The sequence below is a fragment of the Leptinotarsa decemlineata genome, unplaced genomic scaffold (genome assembly GCF_025532065.1).
Source record: "Leptinotarsa decemlineata unplaced genomic scaffold, Ldec_3_MD MMD2_P_RNA_scaffold_12, whole genome shotgun sequence".
In the NCBI taxonomy this organism is placed as follows: domain Eukaryota; kingdom Metazoa; phylum Arthropoda; class Insecta; order Coleoptera; family Chrysomelidae; genus Leptinotarsa; species Leptinotarsa decemlineata.
In genome coordinates this window covers 2,911,769-2,936,176 of record NW_027412526.1, presented here as the reverse complement: position 1 = coordinate 2,936,176, position 24,408 = coordinate 2,911,769, and the positions used below count along the sequence as shown (strand labels likewise).

The window sequence follows — 24,408 nt, the reverse complement described above, 5'->3', positions numbered from 1 at the left end:
AGAACAGAAGAACGCCGGCATAAGTGTATTTAATAGAGCCTATTTATAAACCAAGTTTACTTTTTACTATAAAAACAAAACTGTTATATTAAACAAGGTAATTTACGGTTGGGTAATATTCTGGGTGCCCCAGATTGTTAATATGCTTTGGTTCCACTTAATTCCGATCTGCGAGCTCAGTTTTCAGGAGAGAGAAAGAATATTTGGATGGCTGATGGCCCAAAGTTTGAAAAAAATGGTAAAACACGATATTTTGGACCCTCAAAAAATTGCATACTCTGGTGTATTGATAAGCTAGTTTCTGATGAATTTTTGGTTTTTGAAAATGCAATGTATCGTATTTAAAGTCGAATTAAAAAATGTCGATTATTTTTTTAACACCTTATTCGTCTGATATATTCAAAAGAAAGTATCATATTGTTTTACTTCCTAATTGTAGTATATATTACTAGATACAATCCCTGAGTTTGTTCCTGTATGTTTGCCAAATTCTGAAAATCAACAAATCAGGAAATTGCTGTAATTTAGGTATAGCCATTTAACTTGATCGAGCTGTAACCTCTGGTGTAAAATAAATAAAATTACAAGCTTTTTTACACACACTATACCTTTTACCTTTGATAAATACACCAAGCGACCAAAATGCCTTCAATCCCATAATTTTCGATATTTTACTTTTAGGCAAACACTTTCGGCCAATATAGTGTTTTGTATTGTATGTTTTGTGTCGTGTTCTATATTTTGTTGTATATTTTGTATGTCTTGTGTTACATTGTATGTGTTGTATTGTATGTTTTGTGTTGTTTGTATGTCTAGTTTTGTGTTTTGTTGTATTGTGAGTTTTGTGTTATATTGTATGTGTTGTATTGTATGTTGTGTTGTATATTTTGTGTTGTATATTTTGTGCTGTATATTTTGTGTTGTTCACATGTATTGTATGTTTTGTGTTGTATATTTTGTGTTGTTTATATGCCTTGAAATTTATGTTTTGTGTTGTTTTTATGTCTAATTTTGTGTTGTATGTTTTATATTTTATTGTTTTGTGAGTTTTGTGTTATATTGTATGTGTTATATTGTATGTTGTTTGTATATTTTGTATTGTTTGCGTGTCTTGTGTTATATTGTATGATTTGTGTTGCATATTTTGTGGTATTTGTATGTCTTGTGTTGTATGTTTGGTGTTATTTTTAATGTGCAGTGTACTGAGTTTTGTGTTGTGTGTGTGCGTTTTTAAAAATGTCACAGTGTGTGCGTTTTTAAAAATGTCACAGTTTTTGCGATTTTTTTCGTTTTTTTTTTAGTTTCCCGGTTTTTAAATATTTTTGCCTCCTTCGGTTTTTTTGGGTTTTTGTGTGTTGTTTGCTTGTGTTGTTATGCTGTGTGTTTTTTACATTTTTGCTTTGATTGGATTCTTGTACATTGTGTTGTGTACGTATTTGTAATTTGTTATGTGCCTTTTATTTTGGCTTTCAGTTATTTCTGTTTCTTAATGTTTTATGTTTTTTTAGAGACTTTTGCGTTTTTCGGTTTTTCGTGTTTTTGTGAGTTTTTTTATTTGTCTATGTGCGCAGTACGTTGTGTTATGTGTACATTTTATGTTTTTATGCGTCATGTGTTTTTCATTGTGAGATTTGTGTGTAATTTTCATCTTTTTTTTCGGTTTTTGTGTGTTTTAAGTTTACTTTCTGTGTTTTACAGTTTTTTGTTTTTTATTTTTCTAGTATTAGCCCAGGAAATAGTTATTCTTCGGCAGGCATTCACCAGATCTTGCCATGTAAAAACGTTGGGAGATTTATTTCGAAGTATTTATTTTCTCAGGACGAAAGTCCTGAGAAAATAATTCAGGTTTTTAGCTACCTTCCTAAAATGGTTGAACGATGATAGGTCTCTAATATGGTCAGATAAACGATTGTAGATTCTGCTGCATTGTAAATAAGCCAGGTTTTTATATGCCTGGTCGTAATTTCCTAGTATAACGTACAGCTCCGTATAATTGTTATTCCTGTATACAGAAAAACTTGAAATACCTGAAAAACGTTTGTGTTCATCCGCTGGCGACAAGTAAAAACATTTTTTCCGAATTGAACAATTCTTTAATTACCCGCGTAGTGTCCCATATTCGCAGCTGCCCCATTGACCCCTCCCGCACGCGGTTTTCAACTGTCTGAATATCCCATTACGCCATTAGATCTGATGGGCTCGATACACTGGAGTCTCAAGTTTCCCCTCTTGAACTAGAAATTATATCGCTAAAAGCTTCGAAGCATTAAAACTATCAAAAACTACTTGCCTTCGACTGCAGTCGTCTGCATTCTTTCGATACTCTTGTAGCTGCGCTTGAGGATGACAAAAGTAATCATTTTAGATGATTATGACAGTTTGCAGCAGTTGTGAGTACATTGTCGAGTTTTGAAAAGAATATATCCTCATATTTTCGGTTGAATGAAATATTATTTTATCTGTGAAAACCCTTACGAACTAATTTATAATCAACTCCTTTGCAATAAGGGCATTGACTGATTTTTTTATTGTAAATGGAGAAACATTTCTTTGTTCGATAGGCATACAATTGTAAATCTTGGCAATATTATGCCAAGAGAAAGACGACATGAGAATAGAAGTTTCAAAGCGAGGAATTGTAAGCCGACTTTTGGGACGAATGTTCACATAATGAATTTGTGAACGAAATCTCACTATACTTTAAAGACAATGCGGTTTCAATGACATTATGTATGTTTAAAAATCTACTAATCATGTGTAAATGAATAAATAAATCATTTCGCTTATATATGAATGTGAGGTACAGAGTCCAATATTTGATAATTTTTTTTTGTTTAAGATGCTTCAAACTAAAACACCTATAGTCCGTTCATAATTTGTTGATAGCTCACTGCAAGTTTGACCCTCATTAGAGAACTGAAATACAGAGAGGACAGCTAATATGATATAATAACAAAAACCAAACTAAAACTGGCAGTTTAAGATGTTTTCGACTAACCCACCTTGTATCTGAAGAAATACAATACAGCTATAAAACTTTTAATCCGATTATGTAGGTATTTTGAGTGGAAATGAGTGACCAGTGTCGTAGAGTATATGATTAAAATATTAGTTACTTTAAATAAATAAATATATTAATATTCTTAGACTGTAGGTACTGTAAACTGTATTTTTATTTTAAAAAAATTTCTTTATTTTATTCAAAATTAATAAGTTACTTGCAATTTGTAAAAGATACATTTATTTAATTAATACCTATTTTTAAATGATATAAACTACGATAACTTACAAAACTATTCAAATTCAAAATAAACAGGATCATCTTCGGAATCCGAGTCGTCTTACAGGTTAATAATTAGCGGTTGTGTCTCTACAGTCGCATCAATTATATTGTCAAGATCCCACATTTTTTGTTCTTCTTCTATTGCATGTCTTACTGCATCTCGCCAATTTTGTTCTGTAATATGTTGTAAAGACTCATATAACAATTCACGTACAGCTTGTATTTTATATGACGTATTTTTTCTAGCCACATAACTTTTCATTTGTGCCCAAATGAGTTCAATTGGATTTAATTCGCAGTGGTAGGGTGGAAGTCTAAGGACTGTGATGTTTCGTCTTTCCGCCATTTTGTCAACTAGGTATTTCTTGAACTTAGATTTGTGTTGCCAGGCAATTTTTAAAAGTTCTGCTTTAACCATTCCATCTTCGTAAGGCAGGGACTTATTCCGCAGCCAGTCAATGATATCCTGTTTCTTCCACGCAGTCGTTGGAAGTCTTTCAACTAGTCGTGAATGATAAGGTGCATTATCTAATACTATAATTGAGTTTGGTGGTATATGTTCAATCATCTGCTCAAAATACTCTTCGAAAACATCAGCTATCATCTCCTCGTGATAGTCTTTTGTGCTTTTGGATTCAAATTCCAACAAACCATGCTTAGCAAATCCTTTTTCACTGCCAATGTGAGAAACTATTAATCTACTGCCTTTACCAGAGGGTGGGGAAATACCAGTAGACCAACCTTCCATAAAGGCTTGCCTGGAGCTTGATATATTTTTATCTGTCCAAATTTTTGTGAGAGTATGACCTGCGTTTACCCACGTTTCGTCCTGATAGTAAATTGGCCTTCCTTCAGCCCGAAATTTTCGTATAGATCTTAGATACTTTCTTCTCCAACATATTATCTCTTCCCGGTCAATCAAAAGTGATTTTCGGTCTGATTTCTCCCACTGGAAATTTAATTCTTTTAAAACTTGCCACAATTTGGTTCGTCCGACATGAGGCAAATCCGGGTCGTCTCTAACTTCTTGTAAAATTTTGTTTAAGTTGGGTATTTCTTTTTTGTAAAAAAATTCGTGAATTTTCCTTCGAATGCCATTTTTGGCAAATTCATCAATTTCAATAGGTTTTCTCCCCCTCTTTAAGTATTCGTTTGTATTTGGGTTAGCTATACTTTCTGATAGGAACCTATATATTGTTGACTCCCCTACGCCCGTCATGTTGGCACAACTCATGATTATGTTCTGAACAGTGTTTGTGGGATTCTGAGAAACCAGAGCATCGTGAACGTTCAAAACAATAGTCTTCTCTCTTGGTAAATAGACAGACTTACTGACTGTACGCAACAGTACCGGTGTAAAACTTGATGATGTTGATGATGATGACGAAGCCATCGCAAGCAATCAAACAAAATAAGCAGGAACGAAAGGTACGTATATGTTTGTAGGAATATGAAAAAAAGTTACCCACGCACTGCACAAAATTCGCAAAATAAATATTAGAGACGTTAATTACTGCCGTAGACGCCGAAACACCAACGAGCCGTAAATTAAATGCGATTAAAAAATGTACTAAACCAAAAATTATTTTCGTTCGTAACAACTTCACCCTTTCAAGGCAAGTTTCGAATATAAACTGAAGCTTTATATTTAATGAATAAACACCTCAGGAACCTCCGCCTATGATTTTAGGAGTTTTACGACCGTTTTATGACTTGGGCCCTCATTTTGTGCTATCGACAAATTATGAACGGACTATAGTTACTCATATAGTTTATTAAGCAGGCATTCTGACATACATATGGTCAATTTGAGAATTAACTCATTCAACATACCTAGGCATCGTACTTCCAAATTTCAAGGATGTTTTTCTTATATAGCCCCCTCTTATCTGAATGAAATTTCACCCCTCAATCATAATATTCACCAATTTAAGAGAGAAATAAAATCACAGATGCTTACTGCTCAGTGCTAATTAAAAAAAAATTAAATTCAATGTATGGTAGTGCAAAGAAATTCTTAAATTGATCAAAATAATGTTAAGAATATTAGCAACTATATATGATATATTATTGTTTTCTCTTCTCTATCATTCTTATGATAGTAAATAAGTATTTTTATAATTATTTTCTTACACTCAATGTATCATTTTTGGGAGGGGCGAAAGATGACCTTTGGGTATCCCTTTTCCTTTTATGTATAAATGTATTTTTTTTTACATAATAAACGATATTATTATTATAATTATTTTTTCGACTCAGCGTCGTTCTGCTTTCGCCACTGATGGCTACTTTTAAGATGAAATCATTGGTCTTTTGTTTGCGATTTACTACTTATTTCTCGTTTGGAGTTTTGACACATAAAATAAAAATAAAATATTACTATCTCTATACGAAAAAATGTATCCCGAGCAAACACTTTTTATGCTGACGAAATTAATAAATTAATCAACTTGTGTTACGTTGATATATGTGATTTGATTCAAATGACGCTTATTTCTCATAAAACAGATACATTTTTTAAATAACCTAATATTCAATGCAAAAACCACAAAAAAGGGTTTAATAACTTCCAGATTATTCGTAACGCCAAATCTGTTTATGAACTCCAAGCTAAACGTTTGTTTAAAGGTGGAGTGTGTTTTGTGTCAAAATAAACTCGAGCCGAAGTCAACGCTAAAATCATAAACGTGCAACTGGATAATAATAATGAAAACCAAATGTTGTGTAAAGTAATCGAATAGTGTATGTGATTTATGGGTATGGTGAGCAAGAAGTTCGTTAAAGTTTACTTCACGATAGGGATTTCCTCCGGATTTGATTTTTTTTACAAGAAAGCAAATCGTGAATATATAATTGATGCAAAAGTCCACCTATTGAATATGTACGAGGGTGATACCAGAAGTACCCCGGCCAAACGAAGACGATACAGAAATGTTGGAAAAAAATGTATTTTTGTACAACTGTCATCAAAAAGTGACATTTTTTTAATGGTTGTCAAGAGTATTGAAAGATGATGTTTACAAAATAGCGTGTTAAAAATATTTTTAACACGATTTTTTTTGACCAAATAGCAATAACAAAAACATAATTATTCAATTTTCAAGGAAATTTTATTATGAACAATAGATATAGATACAATTAAATTCTGTTACAAATATATTACATACATTAATTACATTATTATTATAATTTATGAACATTAATATGAAACGTACAGTTAGAACCAATGCTGATATTAACACCTTGCAATGTTGAAGATCCTTGTAATATATTTGAACAATATGGGCATTAACATTCAATTCTTGTAGTAAAGAGGGCGATGCTGTAACCCTGGAGCTAGCTGTTGGAATTATTCTTTCAGAAATATAAGAAATAGATGGATCGATTTAACCCTCAGCTACTGTTGTAGACTTCCATCCCCCCGTGCTTCTTAATATCCTTTGTATTTGCTCCTGATTCTGCTAGCAAAGAAGCAGAAGACCTTCTGAAACAGTGACCAGTATATTTCTTTGGTTCTGGGAGATTCAGAAATTTGGCAATGGTAGAGGGCATTTTTCCAAACGTGTTTTTACAAACTGGGTTGGCCTGCATTTATAATTTGAATATTTCAGAAAAAAACGTTGATGATTGGTAACAGAAGGGCGTAATGCAACGTATTTAATGAAATCGTCGAATGATTTTTCCAACAATGCAAAAAGAACGACCTATTTTCGTTTTTGTATTTGGAATTTGAACAATCAATGATTTATCCATTGATTTAATGTCTTCTATTAATGAATAGAACAGCTCTTCACGCCGGCAGGCACCATATATTCCGAAAATAGTAGCAACTTTTATTGTCAAATATGTTTTAAACGTAAGAGTTTTTGATTTTTTTGACCTATAACTTTCATTTTTCCGCTTCAAGAATGCTATTACCTTGAAATATTTGCTTGTATTAACACCATGTCCACAAAGTTGACACGTTCAATATTATCAATTTCTCTTCTAAATACGATAAGAAGACGGTTTCGCTGAAATTTCCTTAGATTTTTTCAAGTCAACACCAGCTAAGCAAATTAAAATATGCGATGTCGTAGTGCGGAGCCGATTTTTTTGGTAACAATTCAATTTAATTTTTTTTGCAGCCTCATCAATATCGCCAGGAACACACAATTCCTAACTATTGTTCTTCATTATGCAAGACATTAAACACCAGCAAGAACTTCAAATTTGACTTCAAATAAAACGCGTGAGCTGTAAACAATACTGTTTACAGTTGCACAAAAAACTTTGTATGATATTTGTGTTGAAAGTAATTTTTATTGTGTTCGTTCGCTACGCTCGTTTCGCAAACTTTGTCACTCACAAAATAAATACTTACTTTTACCACTCATATTATAAATAGCTATCACTAAAAGCTTTCATTTAACTTGACTTGTATGTAAGTAAGTCAAATTGAACTTGTAAGTTTAATTTGACATACTTCCCGGTATCCGATTGACCTGAAATTTTGCGTGCTGGTCCAGAACCGATGACAATGCATGTTAATCGTAAACGTGACCTGATGTTGCTGCCAGGATCGGCTCCGTACGAGAGATCTCCTCAGCGATAAATAGCAGGGACACGAAATTTTGTATACGCATTCGTTTATGATAGGCAATTGGTAGGCCCACCATGAAATAGATGCCACATCCAGGGTTGGCTTCAATAAAAAAAATATATTTCTAGAAGAAAAATTAAATCAAGCTTTTACCGTTAAATACCTACTTCCCGATTCTAAAAAGAAGACAATAAATGGTGTAGTAGATTGTAAGAACCCATATTTACTTGTATTGTTATAAAATAATTGCACAAGATTGCAATAGATTCTACTAGATTGCAATAGATTGTGCTAGAAAAAATTATAATATAGATTTAAATAATATTATACCATCTGATACAAACAAGACTGGGGGGTTGCCTGAAGAGTTGGAAATATTTGTGGTGCCCAAGGTGATGTTGCGATACAATGTTGATGTGTCTAAGGGTCTAGTGAATGATGTCATCGGTCATATAATATATATTATATGGCCTTGTTTCCGGGGAGCACAAATGTATGACACGGACATTCCATCAGTCCGTACTGACTTCGGCAAAGATGGGATCCACGTTATTCAACCAAAATCTGTGCAATTTCCAGCTAAATTAAGCTGAATGTAGAATGTTGCCAGTTGTTTTATGCTGGGCTTGTACAGTTCCAAAATGCAGGGTAGTACGGTTGACCACGCTGTTGTATACTTGGGTTCAAAGTTTTTCGAGGCCGCCGGTCAAGCGTACGTGGCTTTAAGTAGGGTCACATCAATAGAAGGCCTCCTGATAGAAGAATTAGACTGTTCGAAATTAACTGGGACTCGGCTATGTAATAATGACGCCTTCAATGAAATGAATAGACTAAGAAATATAACAAGCTGATTCTTCTATAAGGTATGCTAGAGGAGTAGGTACCTACCTACGTCTATAGAATATAGTTTATCCTAATAATAGTTTTCCCCGTTCCTTAAGTTTTTCTGTTGAAGGAGTCTTCGTTTTATAGATGGACTTTCGTATTGATCGATAACTATCGATTGAAACTAAGAAATATGAAATAAAATGATTTAAAACAAGCTTTCATTCAAGTGCCCTAAAAAAATTGTAAATCACATTAACTACATTCATTCATGACTTTTCAGAATTGGAATTATAATAAAGGTTGTCGCGATGCCTAGAAGAAATCTCTACATATTCAGTCAGGTGAAATTTAAATAAAATTTCAAAGTCATAAATGAATGTGGTTAATGTGATTTAAAATTTTATTTTGATTTTTTTAGGGCACTTGAATAAAAGCTTGATTCAAAAGTTTTTTTATCATTTTATTTTTCAACATAATCTCCATCTATTCCAGTAATATTTTCAGGCTGTTAGCTCTGTCGAAAACTCAAACTTTCATAGATTTCAGATGAAGTAAAATCTTATTGACTCATTGATTGTTGAATTGTATCACGATCATAGATTAGGGCGCAAAATGCTTTATTTGTCGCACCTTTTCCGAATAGATACATTGCGTGTCATAATTGTTAAAACCATATAAAGCGCCTCTCCCGCATTTTTGTGATTTCCTCGAAAAGTCTATACAATTAACTTGAATGACCTTTTCTATTAAAAGCGTAACAGAACGCCCATCCATATGTCTCTACTGTAATGCGATAACGTGTTTTATATCTCTCTTCCACGAATAGTCCAGCGGAATTAGACATTCTTCGTTAAATTTTAAAATTAGAAAAACAGAGAATATTCCGTTGCTTTCCAATGGCAAGTATTTCGGTGTCCCCCAAGGAAGTTTCTTGGGACCGCTTTTGATCTATTACTGTGTAAATATAACAAATCACCGCGAATTTTTGAGACTCCTTAAGTTTGGTTCCAAGATAATAGTACGTGAAAAAACCGAGAGAAGCGAAGTATAAGTATTACAAACGGTTCAACGTTCAAAAATACGTGCTTTTGAAACATTAGCCTAATTTTCCTGGACTACGTCCGCATGCAATTTCGTTGATTATTTGAAATCGTCCTTGATATAGCTGATGATGACACCACCGAATGTGGGAGTTAATTTTTTCGCCATATATTTTTTGGAAGTTCGTTATTTAACTTGATATCTGTCCAAGTTGGTCCGTCCTACGGTTTCATTGATTATTTTAGGAGAAGTTCATCGGCCACACGCCAGTGTTTGTTGTCTGCAGACGGTCTGTGAATCGTGACTCATTTTTCGTGTTTCGTTTCACACGGATCGAAATTGAGAGTGGACGGTGTCCTAATACGTTTTCTCCGTCCTTTGTTGAATTTTAATATGAATATCAAAAGTTTTATTAGATTTAATTAACTGAGAAATTAATTTCTGAAAATAGAGTACACAGTACTTCGAAAAATGTAATACAATAATAATGATAATAATAATTTATTTCCCAAGAAACATACATTGTTTATGCTGAGGAAAAAATAATAATGAAGGGACGAACCAAAAAAGTTCAACTGATTGGCCTAAATGAAAAATGTACGAAATATATTAAATGTTGTACATTCGAAACACGTGTCGAGGTGTTAATGAAATAACGGTTTGGTGTTAGGAAGAAACTCCAGTAATAAAGAGAAATATATACACATTTTGAATATCTTATTGATATATGAACACGTGGTAACAAAGATATATCAATTGAAACGCTTTCCGACTGTCAATTTTCAATAGATCAGTAGAAGTGAAAAAAGAATGTGGCAACAAATCACAGAGTGGGCGACATCTATATGTGATCGTGTGAACCAGTATATCAGTGAACAACAATGTCTCAAACAAAGTGTGTTGTCCTAACTAATTTCATTGGTTCAGACTTCCATTGTCTGATATTGTATAAAATGATTTGAAATCCCTGAAAGAACTAATAAAAAGGAAGAATTAAAAATGGATAGCTGAAAATAACAATTATATTAAGAAAAAACCTTGAATGAAATAATAGTGAAATAAAATACAATACAAATTTATATATTTTTCTTTATTTTTGTATCATATAAAGAAAAATCAATAGAGAGGCATTTTTAAGGTTAAGTGGAAGAACAGTTCAGTTGTTTGAATTTATTCAAGAACTGAACTGAACTTCGCCCTTTATTTTCAAAAATTTTCGGTTGATGTATTTCCTCAATCTTGTTTTATTTTATATTTTTTGAAAATAATAAAGACGATTATTATATTTATTATTAAATAGAACAATTGAACAAGAAATAAAATGGAAAGTTAAGAGATTCCAAGCCAAGTTACTTCATGACGTTTCGATTGATGATGTTTCTTCATTTTTCACAATTTGCTAACGCAGGACTTTTGTGAGGTTTTCTGCTTTCTACGAGTCAGGTTTTCTCATTTCAATGTTTTTCTTTGTTCTTTGGTTTCTATACTGTTTTTTTTATAAAAAAATAGAATAAATTAAAAAAAAACAAAACACAGTTTTTTTTTATTATAGAACAAAGTATTGCAAAAAAAATGATTTGTTTATATCAACATTTTTTTAAAATAAACAATTAAAAAAAGAATTGCAAAAAATAGTTTCTTCAAAACCTTAAAGAACAATAGAATTTATGATTTAAAAAAAAGAAGGTTCCTTAATTTTAATATTTAGTTGTAAAAAACGATTGTTAATTAACAAACGCATTTTTTAGCAACATGGAAATTTTTTTAAGAAACCATTTTTTTTCTAAAAATCATGATTATTATTTATTAACATAATGCAAAAAAAAATTTCGAATTGCTTATAAACAATGTATTTGTTTATAATAAATTTATTAACAATAGCTGTGAAAAATCAAAAAAACATTATTAATTAGTTTTTAGCCATGCGACATTGAAACAATAGAAAAAAATTTTTAATGTATTTTTTATAAAATTATAATATTCAATTGTTAATAAAAAAATAGAAAATAACAATTTTTTTATTTTATCAACGGTAATCTATTTTTTTGCCTATTAAGGATAACTTCACCAAAGGAAAAAAATGCCAGGGTTTTAGTTTAATAATTATAGGGATTTTTATATCAACTTTCAATTAAGAAAAAGTTATTAATTAACAAATTTATAATTAACGTTAAAATTGGGTTAAAAATTTTTTGACTGCGAATTATTGTTTATTGATATGTATCCCAAAATTACATGAATTTTTTCATTCCTTAATATTTACATTTAATATGTTTAAATATTTTTTTTTTGTTTTTATGTCAGAGTGACGAAAGGCATGCGGAAGCCAGACTACCCGCTTTTGGTTCTATTTTCAGGGCTCTGTAAAAATTATAAATAATCGAGATACAGTTTCGGGAGTCGGGGCTTTTTTTACGCAAATTCATTGATGTTTTCAAATCTTTTTTCAAATTTCCAAAATTTTGAAAATTTTCCGAGATATTAAGAAAAAACTAAAGCCCCATTTTTTTTTCACTTGATTGTTTATAACTTTTGTAATTTTTATCGGCGCGTTTTCGGACCTTCCCTCAAACTTTCTAGGCAAAAATACGAATCGAATGACACCTTGGTCGTAATTTTTGGACAGGGCTGAAAAATGTCACCAAAAAGAGCTAAATCGAGTACATGTGAACCAGACTATTACACACGTGCCTATTTATGTCACTCCCATAATTACTAACATAAGCTCCTCAGGTGCTTGACAATTCCGACATCTTCAGCTAGATTTCGAAATATACTGAGGTCTATTCTGATTCCATTCTCCAATGATTGAAGCTATCGCAACCCGTTATGAATTAAAGGAGTCTAGTTTCATTATTGCAATAAATATTATTACGCAATATAAATTAATGTTCGCTCGCAACTATTCCATGTTCGATAACAGTATTTTGCGATGATTGCAATTAGATGTTCGATGCTATTATACTGGTGTAACGACAAATCATACCTTATTTGGATTACAGTTAGTTGAAAGGGATTTTCGCTAATTTCGCTGGTAGTAAATTAGAGATGATTGTAATGTTCACAATTTCCGCATCCTTATACAGTACTCCGGTCAATTTAGTCATTTACTCCGGTCAATTTAGTCATTCGAAGCTACCTGAATTCTCACCAAGCTGAAAATCAGTAATAGTGTTTGAAATATGATTAAAAATAAAATTTGAAAGTTCCCCATCTTTCCCCTCTATGGAAAAAATTTTATTCAAGGAACCCAATTGATGAGATAACACATTTAACTGCTACAGGAGGGTCAATGATAGATCTAGTTTTCACAAATATGACATAGATGTTACTTTATTTGATTCACCAAAAATAATTACACACCGAAATATAAAAATAGCGTTACCGAATGTTCTACCAAAAGACACAAAAACAGTGAAAAATGAAACTAGGGGAAAAACAATAATTATAAACTGATTGAGTCAAAATTAAAACTTATAAAGAGGAACTACACAGATAGTCTAGTTCACATGTACTTTTTTTTGTAACATTTTTTAGCCATATCCAAAAATTACGACCAAGGTGTCATTCGATTCGTATTTTTGCCTAGAAAGTTTGAGGAAGGGTCCGAAAACGCGCCGATAAAAATTACAAAAGTTATAAACAATTGAGTGAAAAAAAATGGAGCTTTAGTTTTTTCTCAATATCTCGGAAAATTTTCAAAATATTGGAAATTTGAAAAAAGATATGAAAAGATCAATGAATTTGCGTAAAAAAAGTCCCGACTCCCGAAACTGTATCTCGATTATTTATAATTTTTACAGAGCCCTGAAAATAGAGCCAAAAGCGGGTAGTCTGACTTCCGCGCGCCTTTCGTCACTCTGACATAAAGACAAAAAAAATTATTTAAACATATTAAATGTAAATATTAAGGAATGAAAAAATTCATGTAATGTTAGGATACATCAATGAACAATATTCCGCAGTCAAAAAAATTTTATCCCAATTTTAACGTTAATTATAAATTTGTTAATTATTAACTTTTTCTGAATTGAAATTTAATATAAAAATCCCTATAATTATCAAACTAAAACCCTGGCATTTTTTTCCTTTGGTGAAGTTATCCTTAATAGGCAAAAAAATAGATTACCGTTGCCAAAATAACAAAATTGTTATTTTCTATTTTTTATCGACAATTGAAAATTATAATTTTATAAAAAATACATTCCAAAATTTGTTTTTTCTAATTTTTCATCCACAGTCCGTTGATGTTTCACGTGTACCTGGATTTCTAATGAATTAAATTACCTGAGCTTGTGTTCCAGTTTCCACATTTGAAAAAATATTTAGTAACAGAGTTATTCATTTCAAATTGATCATTCAGTAAATTACCCTAGAAGATTTTGTTTCAAACTTTTCTTTCCTGAATGTAACACGTCGTATTCATGATTGAACTCTCTTCTGCTAAAAGGTTCTTTGCAAATGGGGAATTGGTCTTTGTATTCACAAAACTACTTCTGTGCTCTTTAATTATTTGGGAAAATGTTCTCTCTGTTTGGCCAATATATACTCCTGATCTCTGATGGTTAACTGATTGATTGTTATGTAACCAAATTCAATGAAGCGAGTCTTTATTCAAGAATAAATGCTGTACCTATATAATAATTATTTGGGATGCTGAATGTTCGATTATTTCTCGGTATTTATTCATAAAATGGGACATTTTTAATGAGTGATTTTTTTGTTACAGCCCGGAAACATCCTACTTCTGAATTCAGCCGACATTCTCTTGTGAAACCCAAGATATATCATGGAAGGGAAAAGAGACAAATTGCGACAACGCTGGAAGAGGTGAGTTTTGTTATGTTCGATACATACAACACAAAATCACATGGAATTCTTCGTAGTGAAGACCCTGTAGACAACTGACACACTGCCATAGGGCTGCCTGAAGTTTAGTCAAACTTGGCTATGATGTATAAAATAAGATGGGCACATTCTTTGATAAACCTTCCACAGCATATACACCAAGAAAACAATTTATTTGTATTCAAGAAATGTCACTAATAGGGTGATTTTATAGAGGTTTATAGAGGTATAGAACTTAAGTTGGCAACACTATTTTAACTGGCGGCCATTTTGTCAGCTGTCAAGTGAGTTTGACATTTCAACATGAATAGACTGGCGCCTGAACAGCGTTTCCAGTTTGTTTTTCTCAAATAAAACGTTCAACATTTAATTTCTCAATAACGAATGAACCAATTTAGAAAAAAATTACAGAAGTAATAGAGGGACAAAATACCTTTCAAATGATGTGTCACTCGACCCCCCGTGCCATTGACAAAAATAGGTGGGGTAGTTGCTGACCGCAGGGGGGTGAAGTTTCAGGTATGATTTCCATATCAGGGAGGGGGGTCAAGTTTTCGCTGGAAAGCTCTTTATATTTGCGAAACTGAATATTATGTCTACAAACACTAGCAATACAAGCGTGGTTCTTGTTTGTGAAAATTATTATTCGACTCGAAATTGCAGGTTTATTTTTAGCACAATAGCAAAATAAACATTCATTGTGAAGATGTTTTATACTCTAGATTCATTGGGGAATTTTGAACGAAAGAAATTTGTGAAATTGTTAATTGAATTAGAGCGAATTTGTTGGCGATAATTGCCAATTAATTTCTCCTTATAGACTAATTTCATCCCACTCAATTGACGATTAAATGAGTATTGATTGGCACGTTTACGGTACTCTAATTGTGTGTATGGAATTTCCACGAAATATTTTGTCATATACAGGCGACGTAAAAATAGATGTTATGATTTTCTGTCATTCCAAGTTCAGTCGATGAAATGCGTATATATACTACCTTCAAAAGAGAGCTGTTGAAGTTTCATAATATTCTACTCATAAGTTTGTGAGTAAATGTACTGAGAGTGTTATTTTCAAAACAATGGATCAAAAACAATTTCGTGTAATTTTACACTGCTTCTTGATGGAAAAAAATACTATTCAAGCGAAGCAATGGCTTGAGAAGTGTTATAAGGATTTCGCTCCATCAAAAACAACAATTAATTATCCGGTCAAATTAGACTAAAAAATAAGAGTAAAGGTACCTAAATTTACAACAAGCTGCAAATGCGTGTAATTGTTCAAAACATAGTTAAAAATAAGATTTTAAAGTTCCGAATGATTGCGATGCCTGTAAAAAAAATTATTCGAGGTCAAAGATCAACAATCTCGAAAAAATTCGGTTTTTCGCGATTTTCAGGAAAACGGTAAGGTTTATCATAAAATGGCCTCAAATAAAAATTGTAGACCATAAAATTCTCTACAAAAAATGTATCTTTTTTTCTTAGAGCCACCGTTTCTGAGATACGACGAGTCAAAAAGTTGTAAAAGTTATAATCGTCATTATATGCATAAGTATGCCACATATATACATCTCTAAAGTTGTAATTAAAGTAAAAATATTTTTCTATGGGTATACATAAGTATAAATATGAGAATATCAGGTAGAATGAAATCCAGTCCCTTAATTTGTACGCTAGTGTAACCTTGAGCAACATCTTCATCTTCCGATATTCTATTTGATGAACTTATGACAGTTCCTACCAGTCAACAGAAATTTCTTGCAAATACTAACAACAAATCTCGGTTCATTTCAATGTTGAAGGATAAGTTTATTGGCGAAAATATATTGGTTAAACAGGCTAATAATGATGCCGACGTACTGATTATTGAAACAGCTATAGAGCAATTTAATTTGACAAATACAACTATTGTTATTGCTGAAGATGTAGACTTACTCGTACTTCTTACTGCTCGAACTCCACCTGAAAAAACTATTTTCTTTCTAAATCCAGGAAAAGCTCAAAGTCAAACCGAAATATAATCGTCAAAAAGTTCATCTACTTTTGCAAATAGTCAAAATCATGTACTATTTTTACACGCAATAACTGGCTGTGATACGACGCCTGCATTTTACAGGAGGGGTAAAGCAACAGTCTTTAAAATGCTTGAAAAACAAGATTTAGTTCAATGTGCTGAAGTTTTTAAAAAAAGTAATTCGACTCAACAAGAAATTATCACCAACGGGATTCAGTTTATTCATTCTATGTACAAAGCTCCGAAAAAAACCACCTGCTCTGTTTTCCGTTAACCACCTGTCGCACCCCTACGAACAGCAACCCTCAGAAATCGAAACTTGTGCGAGCTAAGGATTAACGAGGTGTTACCTTTTAACGTGTAATCGTTCAGACTGGGCCTTGAACCACCGACCAACACGGCAGTCAATCGATAAAGTCTTAATTGTTAGTTATTGTCGTTTTCTTACTCCTCAAAAATATTACTTCAGAATATTTCACACTTGAATTAAAGAAAACACAAGAACACTATTGAACTATTACTTTCAATTTATATTTAAAGATTTGAATTTAAAATCGAGCTCGTTAGTAGACGTTCAACTCAAATTCCAATAAATTAATTGATAAGTATTTCTGTGAACGCAAAAAATCTCTTTGTATTTCAAAGAAAATATGATAACAAAAACCACGGCATCCTGTATGTCTGTGAATTAAAAGTCATTAGGTTGATAATAAATATTTTATCGGTGTTGTTTGGTCTTTTCTTATGGAGTTTCCCATTTCATGATTCATAAAAATGCCATAACTTATATTAAGGATCTGTCTAATGGGGAAAATCCATTTTTTCGAAAGGTGCCTATCAATTAAGGAACTCCTTTAAATCATTATCAGTTCAACTAGAGGCAGGCTCAAAAGAAAAACTATGAATGCACAATATGTATAGCCTATATGAAGTCAATCCGCTAAATAAAAGACCTATGCACTGGGTCTGATGAATTTACTAGTTAATACCATATAACACCTCCCTCATAAAAATGATTAGATTAAATAATTATACCACGCCGCCCATGCCACACAAAAAACCTGCCGACGTTCGGTAACTATTTAGTTTTTATGCCATTCGAATTGACTTCGTTTGTAGCATACATACCGAGCAACATCTAAATTAATAGCAAATTGCCAAAAACGACTCTCCTCGATAGTCACAAGGGAGCCCAAGCGGGGATTTCAGGATTTACTAAAGCGCGGCAGATTATTATACAGGGGGATACATCGTATTTGGTTAAGTACCTTCACCAAATATGAGCCTCATAAATAAGGCCGCCCGTGAAGAATAAAGGATCAGATTAGTAAAAAAAATTGATCATCAGAAATTCTCTAGCGCGTCAGATTAAGGTAGGGTGAGTTAATTACATGCTAAAAAGTGTATATTCCGGTAATCTGACAATTTGAGGGTGACGTAAAGAAAGGGAAGGACAGCAAAGTTGTAAAAAAATAACGTCATTTCAACATTCTCGAGCGGAGCTACTTTTTTTTTATTTTGAAGGAAATAATTCAAGGATAACGAAAAATATACAATCTGACGATTTTTGCCAACCTGAAATAACAAAAGTTCATCGATAAAGTTTAATGCGTGCAGCTGTGTGATACCTATATTTCCCTCTCCGCGTTTCTATTCCTCTTCCACTTCTTCTCTATCTATTACTCTCTCACTCCGTCCCCACTCTGAATTCTGTTGCCATAACGCCATCACAGTTGATCACAGGGACTCGTTCGTGATGAAGATGAAAATTAATTAATCAATTGATTACAAAAAATTAAATTTTTTTTGATCAACTTTTTTTAATTATTTTCTTATAAATACAAGTATTCTATTTAAAAACATACACTTATTTATTTGCTTGCTATTTCCAGAGCTTTTCAATTAAGTTCAATGATTTAAAAAAATTGAAAAAACAATTTTTTTTTTGTCGGATTAGGCGAATCCCTTTAGATAATCGTCAGATTATGAGACAGCAAGTCTAGAACATAAAGATGAACCAGATATATCTTAATCTGACGCGCTTGAGTATTTCAAAATGGCGAATTTTTTTGCGCATTGAAATGATGGCCGCGAGTTTGCGTCAAATCGAAATTGTCAGATTATTGAATGAAGCTTTTTTTTGGTGCACTTAACACCCCCTTAGAAAATCTGACGCGCTCGATGACGCTCGTCAAAGTTTTTCTGACAGATTTTGGTAGAGATAAAGAACTCATAGAGACCACGTATCGTATTGTATTGTATTATTATATTGTATTGTGTATTGCGACATCAACAAATAAACTGCGTTCAATATAAGCTACTATTCATGTATTATTTTGTTCATTGTTCATGATTCCATTCCATGATTCTTGGAATATTTCATAAATGTGTTTGTTTTTTCAGAGTGGAGAACACACAAATCACTTACAGATTACTTTGGAGGTAGACGGAAAAGATGTCATCTTGGATCTAACCTTGAATAAGCATTTGCTCCCCAAGGGATTCTTCCACAATTACCAACAGAATGGACAATACAAAATCCACCAACCTAGTGTTCAGGTAATTATACGTACACTAATATAAGGTCTTTTTTAAAGCGCTTCCTAATTGCCTTAGATCATTTTGCACAAAATCCAACGATGCAGCAAGAACCTTCAAACCATAGACCTAAACAACCTAGACGTGCTAGATTATTCCAAAAATAAATTCCAAGAATAAAAACATCTGTATCAGCGCTGTATTTCACTGCGTGAAATACAGAGTGGTCCAACAAAAAGTATGCAGCTTGCTTTTCTCCTTTTTTTGTAACTTAACGCAAAAATGCTCCGACAGGTCAATTTTGCTTTTGAGGGGGACACATTTTAGATGTATTTTTCTACCTGTGCCTTCAACCCCCTAGCGAGGGTGAGTAACAACCCTAAAATTTTAAATGGAAAGTGGGGTCGAGTGATATATCATTTGAAAGGGCACAAAATTCTCTTTCCAATGATACCTAATTTGTTGTATTTCACTCAAACATGTAGGTATTATGAAGAAAAACAACTACAACCCAGTACTTTGAAATGTGTAATTGACTTAGTAGAATCCTACTGCAGCAAGTGCTGAAAATGTGACCCATTTGCTTCCATACAATAATACAGATTTTGTTCAAATCTATTCCTAACATTCTGTAGCATATCAGATGTTATACTTCTGCACTCTGCTGTAATTCGTTGGCGAAGATCTTCTATGGACTCGGGTTGCGTAGCAAAACATTCATTTTTCAAGTGTCCCCAAAGGAAAAAGTCTAAAGGCGATAAATCAGGTGACCCGGCAGGCCATTCGATGGGGCCTCTCCTTCCAATCCACCGTCCAGGAAACCGGCATCTAAAAACTCTCTTACCGGAGCAACATAGTGAGGAGGTGCTCCATCTTGCTGGAAATGAAGCCGATCATCATTATGATTTTGGTCATTTTCAATTATTTCTGTTATGAGAGGATCAATTGTATCTTCAAGCATGTTTAGGTAGACCTCACCAGTTAAATTCCCAGGAATAAAAAGTGGCTCTACGATATGACTACCTAATATGCCACACCAGACATTGATTTTTTGAGGGTACTGGGTATGGACCTCTCGGAATAAGTGTGGGTTAATGTCATCCCAGTAACGGCAATCATGCCTATTCACAGCTCCATTGAAAAAAAATGTACTCTCATCGGAAAAGCACGTGTTGAATGATAAGTGCGGATCATCAATTAGTAGCTGGCTCAGTTGCTCACAAAATTGCAGCCTTCTATCAGGATCATCTTCATTGAGTTCCTGTACTAATTTAATTTTGTACGGATGAAATTTATAGGCTTTTAATATCCGTATTATGGACGAACGGGAGAACCTGAGGCTGCAGCAAGCTGACGGGTACTTTGAGTATGATCCAATTCAACATGTCCCAAAACAGCGACTTCCACTGCTTCATTTCTGATCGGTTTCCGTGGCTGGTGTTTCACATTACAGACAGATCCGGTATCGACAAACTTTTGGACTAACTTAGCAACGTACGAATCATTCACATTTTTCTCGGGATGACTGTTATTAAAGAGGCGAGTAGTAAGTGTAGCACAACTATTATGTTGATAATAAAGTTTAACAATTTCAACTCGTTCAGGAATGGAATAAACCATTTTTACAGTAAAGTTGAAATAATTTCAAAAGCAACCGAACTGAATCAATGAACGTTTGCCTAAATTCTTTTTGTACACTTATCTGCTGTTGTTATTTGAACCAAAAAACCCACGAGAGAAATTGAGGAATGTAGTAGTGATAAAAATGCCGTTTTTTCCGCATTTTCATTAACACCAAAAATATCGAGTAAATGTTCTTGCTTTTTTAATAACTATTCAAGTAAATACAACACATTAGGTATCATTGGAAAGATAATTGTGTGCCCTTTCAAATGATATATCACTCGACCCCACTTTCCATTTAAAATTTTAGGGTTGTTGTTGAATCTGTTTCTGAATGATTCGAATTTAAATTAGGTGCTTCAAAAAATAGAGTTTTGTAATTTAAAACATATTATTGGCTCATCAAATCCTCCACAAACATATAATTCGCAATCTTCTATTACTCGTGCATATTTAGAAGCTGCAGTGCGAGCTGTAACTTATTTTCAGTGCTTGAAAAGAAATCATTACAATTAGTTGGAATTTTAGTGCGATCGTTTGAAATTATAAAATTTTTAATATTTTGACCTCTACTCCGAAAAGTTGATTCCAAATATTTTATCGAAATATTATCATATCTGTCAAATACTTGTTTTACATTTGGTTGCAAGAAAATAGTATGGATTTTATTGTAGAATGCCTCAGCAAAATCACCAAAGGTGTTGAAATTTTTTTATTGGATTCAATGAACAAGTGCCATACCATCAACAATATAAATTTTTGGAGTTTGTAAATTTAAAACGCCCTGCCGCGTGTTTGTACCACATTTATAATTATTTTTAATTTCATGAGCAAGTTTCGATTTTGGGGATTTTCTGCTAAAATTTTTGTGTCAAATCCTCGTTGATAATCTCACATAAATGGTTTTTTAAAGAGACTTATATCTGTTGCATCTTGCAACTTTTCAATAGAAGTATTTTTACTTGGAGAAGGAGAAGGGCGGGGAAAGGGAAAGGACCATCACAGCTGCCGGCAACATGTTTTTTTTGTGTAGGGTCTCAGGTGAAAGAATTTGGGCATTTTGGCCGGTTCTCACATTTTGCATACTCAATGTCCTTTGGCGCCTGCATTATTTGGCAAAACAAACTGACCCTATAGTTGTTGATTTGCTTAGTAAACTGGTTCATGAACATATTCTTGCGGTAGATGAATACAAATCCAAATAAATAACTGATTGGGTTATTGGTAGTACGAATAGTTTCTCAATAGTAATATTCCTTAGTTGATTCGTCAACTAAATTGTTCGCTTCGAGTGAATGTCAAAGTTTCTGAATCCCCCGTATATATTTGTTTGTTTACTTTTTTATCACACAATATTTTTTGCGCACTAATTATCGAAGGAAGTTCATGCTGAATCATTAACGGTATTTACAAGTAAGTGCGATAAACGCATTAATTTTCTGACACCCACGTATAGTTCCTAGACGTTTTATCGTAAATAATTCAATTAAGGAGGTGCAATAATCCGATTTTGATCGACCCACGTTTGAATAATGATAAACAGCACTGGTATTTTCTACTTACTTACAATTTAATTGAATTCTTCTTCAGTATGAGTTTTGTGGGAGGTATGTTTATGAAAATTCATTGTCACATAGTCCTGAAGAATTTAATTAAATTCGAAACGTTGGCAAGAAGAAGGTTCAAGTGTAAGGGTCTCTCTATCAATAGTTGAACTCCGAAAAAAAATAGAGGGCGTGAAACGGGGAAAGAGACGGTAACATACTTATTGTTGCAAATTGGGCAAGTACGGCCCTGTCTGTGTTGACCTATCACCATGCAAGAAGCCACTAGAAGAACTTATTTTTGTTCTTGGTTTCACAATAACTATTTCAAAATGTTTTTTTTTTGTTCCAGGATGCGAACCTTTGCGAATACAATGGAAAAATACGGGGCGTCCAGAATTCTTGGGCGGCCATATCTACATGTGACGGGTTATCGGGCGTCATCTTCGACGGCAGAGAGATACACTATATCGAGAAGGGAAGCGATCTGGAAGAATCCGACATTGAATCGGAACATTTTTTATATAGACACTCAGATTTAGCGAAGCATAACAAATCTTGCGGATACGGGGGTGATGCTGTAGACCCAGAGAAAGGACATATAGATAACAGAATTTTAAGGGTGAGTTTATTATTATTGGGAGAGTTTATCCAAGAAAATTTTGTTATAGTCTATCCATTCCCAATTGGAACGGCAATAAAAATAAGAGTACAGTCATAAACATTTCTTGTCTGTGGCCCCTAGTCGCCCAAATAGTTAGTAAACGTGCTATCAAATGTACTTGAGAAATGAAGGTTCGACTAGCTGGACTGGCTGAATACTAAGTTTTTATCCGTTTCATAATATTTCTTTATCAGTGCCGTGTGTTCGTGGGGTTAGGTGAGGTAGTGAGTGGTTTTGCAAACCGATTTTTGAAAACTTGTTCTATTTTTCTAGAGATCAATTACCCCAACACCAACTAACAAGGTTAGCATCTTCAGGAGAAGCAAATTGATACTGAATCTAAAGACAAGGGTTAGCTGTTTATATACCTACCTAAAGTTTTTTTGGTCCCATTTGGACTTTGTTAAATGATGATTATCCTAATTGATTTTTCGGTAATTAACTAGTGGAATCACTACCTGCAAATTAATTTGTCCGTTTTTTAATCTATTGTTGACAAATTAATTTGCAGGTAGTGGTTCCACTAGTTAATTACCGAAAAATCAATTAGGATAATCATCATTTAACAAACAAAGTCCACATCGGACTAAAAATCTTTAGGTATATAAACAGCTAACCCTTGTCTTTATATTCAGTATCAATTTGCTTCTCCTGAAGATGTTAACCTTGTTAGCGAAACGCGCGTCTAGTGCAAAAATATCAGTTTGGTGTTGGGGTAATTGATCTCTAGAAAAATTGAAAAAGTTTTCAAAAATCGGTTTGCAAAACCACTCATTACCTCTCCTAACCCCACGAACACACGGCACTGATAAAGAAATATTGTGAAACGGACAAGAAATTAGTATTCAGCCAGTCCAGCTAGCCGAGCCTTTATTCCTCAACTACATTTGATAGCACGTTTACTATCTGGGCGACTAGGGACCACAGGCAAGAAATGTTTATGACTGTACTCTTATTTTTATTGCCGTTTCAATTGGGAATGGATAGACTATACAGTGATATTTTTGAAACACAAACTACCGCCATCTCTAGGTCAGGCTGGGTACTTCTGGTATACCAAACAGCTCAGATAGATGATTTCAGCAATCGCAAAACATCTTTCAATCTGGATCGATCTTATACTTATTTTGTTTTTCTTGAAAACCGTAATTTTTGTGACAAAGTTATTTGTCGGGTATGTTGGCCGTTATCCGCAGGTTTGAGAGACGTTTCGTCTGTAAATACGGTACACAATATCAAAGGCGATGAAGCAAACGGTCAAAGTACTCCAGTTGTTCTTACAGCTTGTACTTATTTTGTCAGTAAAATAAAAATCCCATATAACTTGCTCCGGTTAGTGGGTCTTGAGTTTTTGTAAACTTTTTGCCTGATTGTTCCCAAATAAATGTAAATCGCAGGGAGTCAAATCAGGTGATGTTGGTGGCCACCAAACTGTTGGAT

General features: G+C 33.2%; 1 protein-coding gene across 2 annotated transcripts in view; it reads left to right on the top strand.

The window, feature by feature from the left end:
- Meltrin (disintegrin and metalloproteinase domain-containing protein meltrin) overlaps positions 1 to 24,408 on the top strand; it is a 100,630-nt gene that overhangs the window by 55,448 nt on the left and 20,774 nt on the right. For both annotated transcript variants that reach the window (XM_074171749.1, XM_074171744.1), the window contains 3 exons: positions 14,464 to 14,564; positions 19,003 to 19,158; positions 22,657 to 22,926. In XM_074171749.1, the coding sequence (XP_074027850.1) occupies positions 14,464 to 14,564; positions 19,003 to 19,158; positions 22,657 to 22,926 (527 nt within the window). The remainder of the gene's footprint in view (positions 1 to 14,463; positions 14,565 to 19,002; positions 19,159 to 22,656; positions 22,927 to 24,408) is intronic.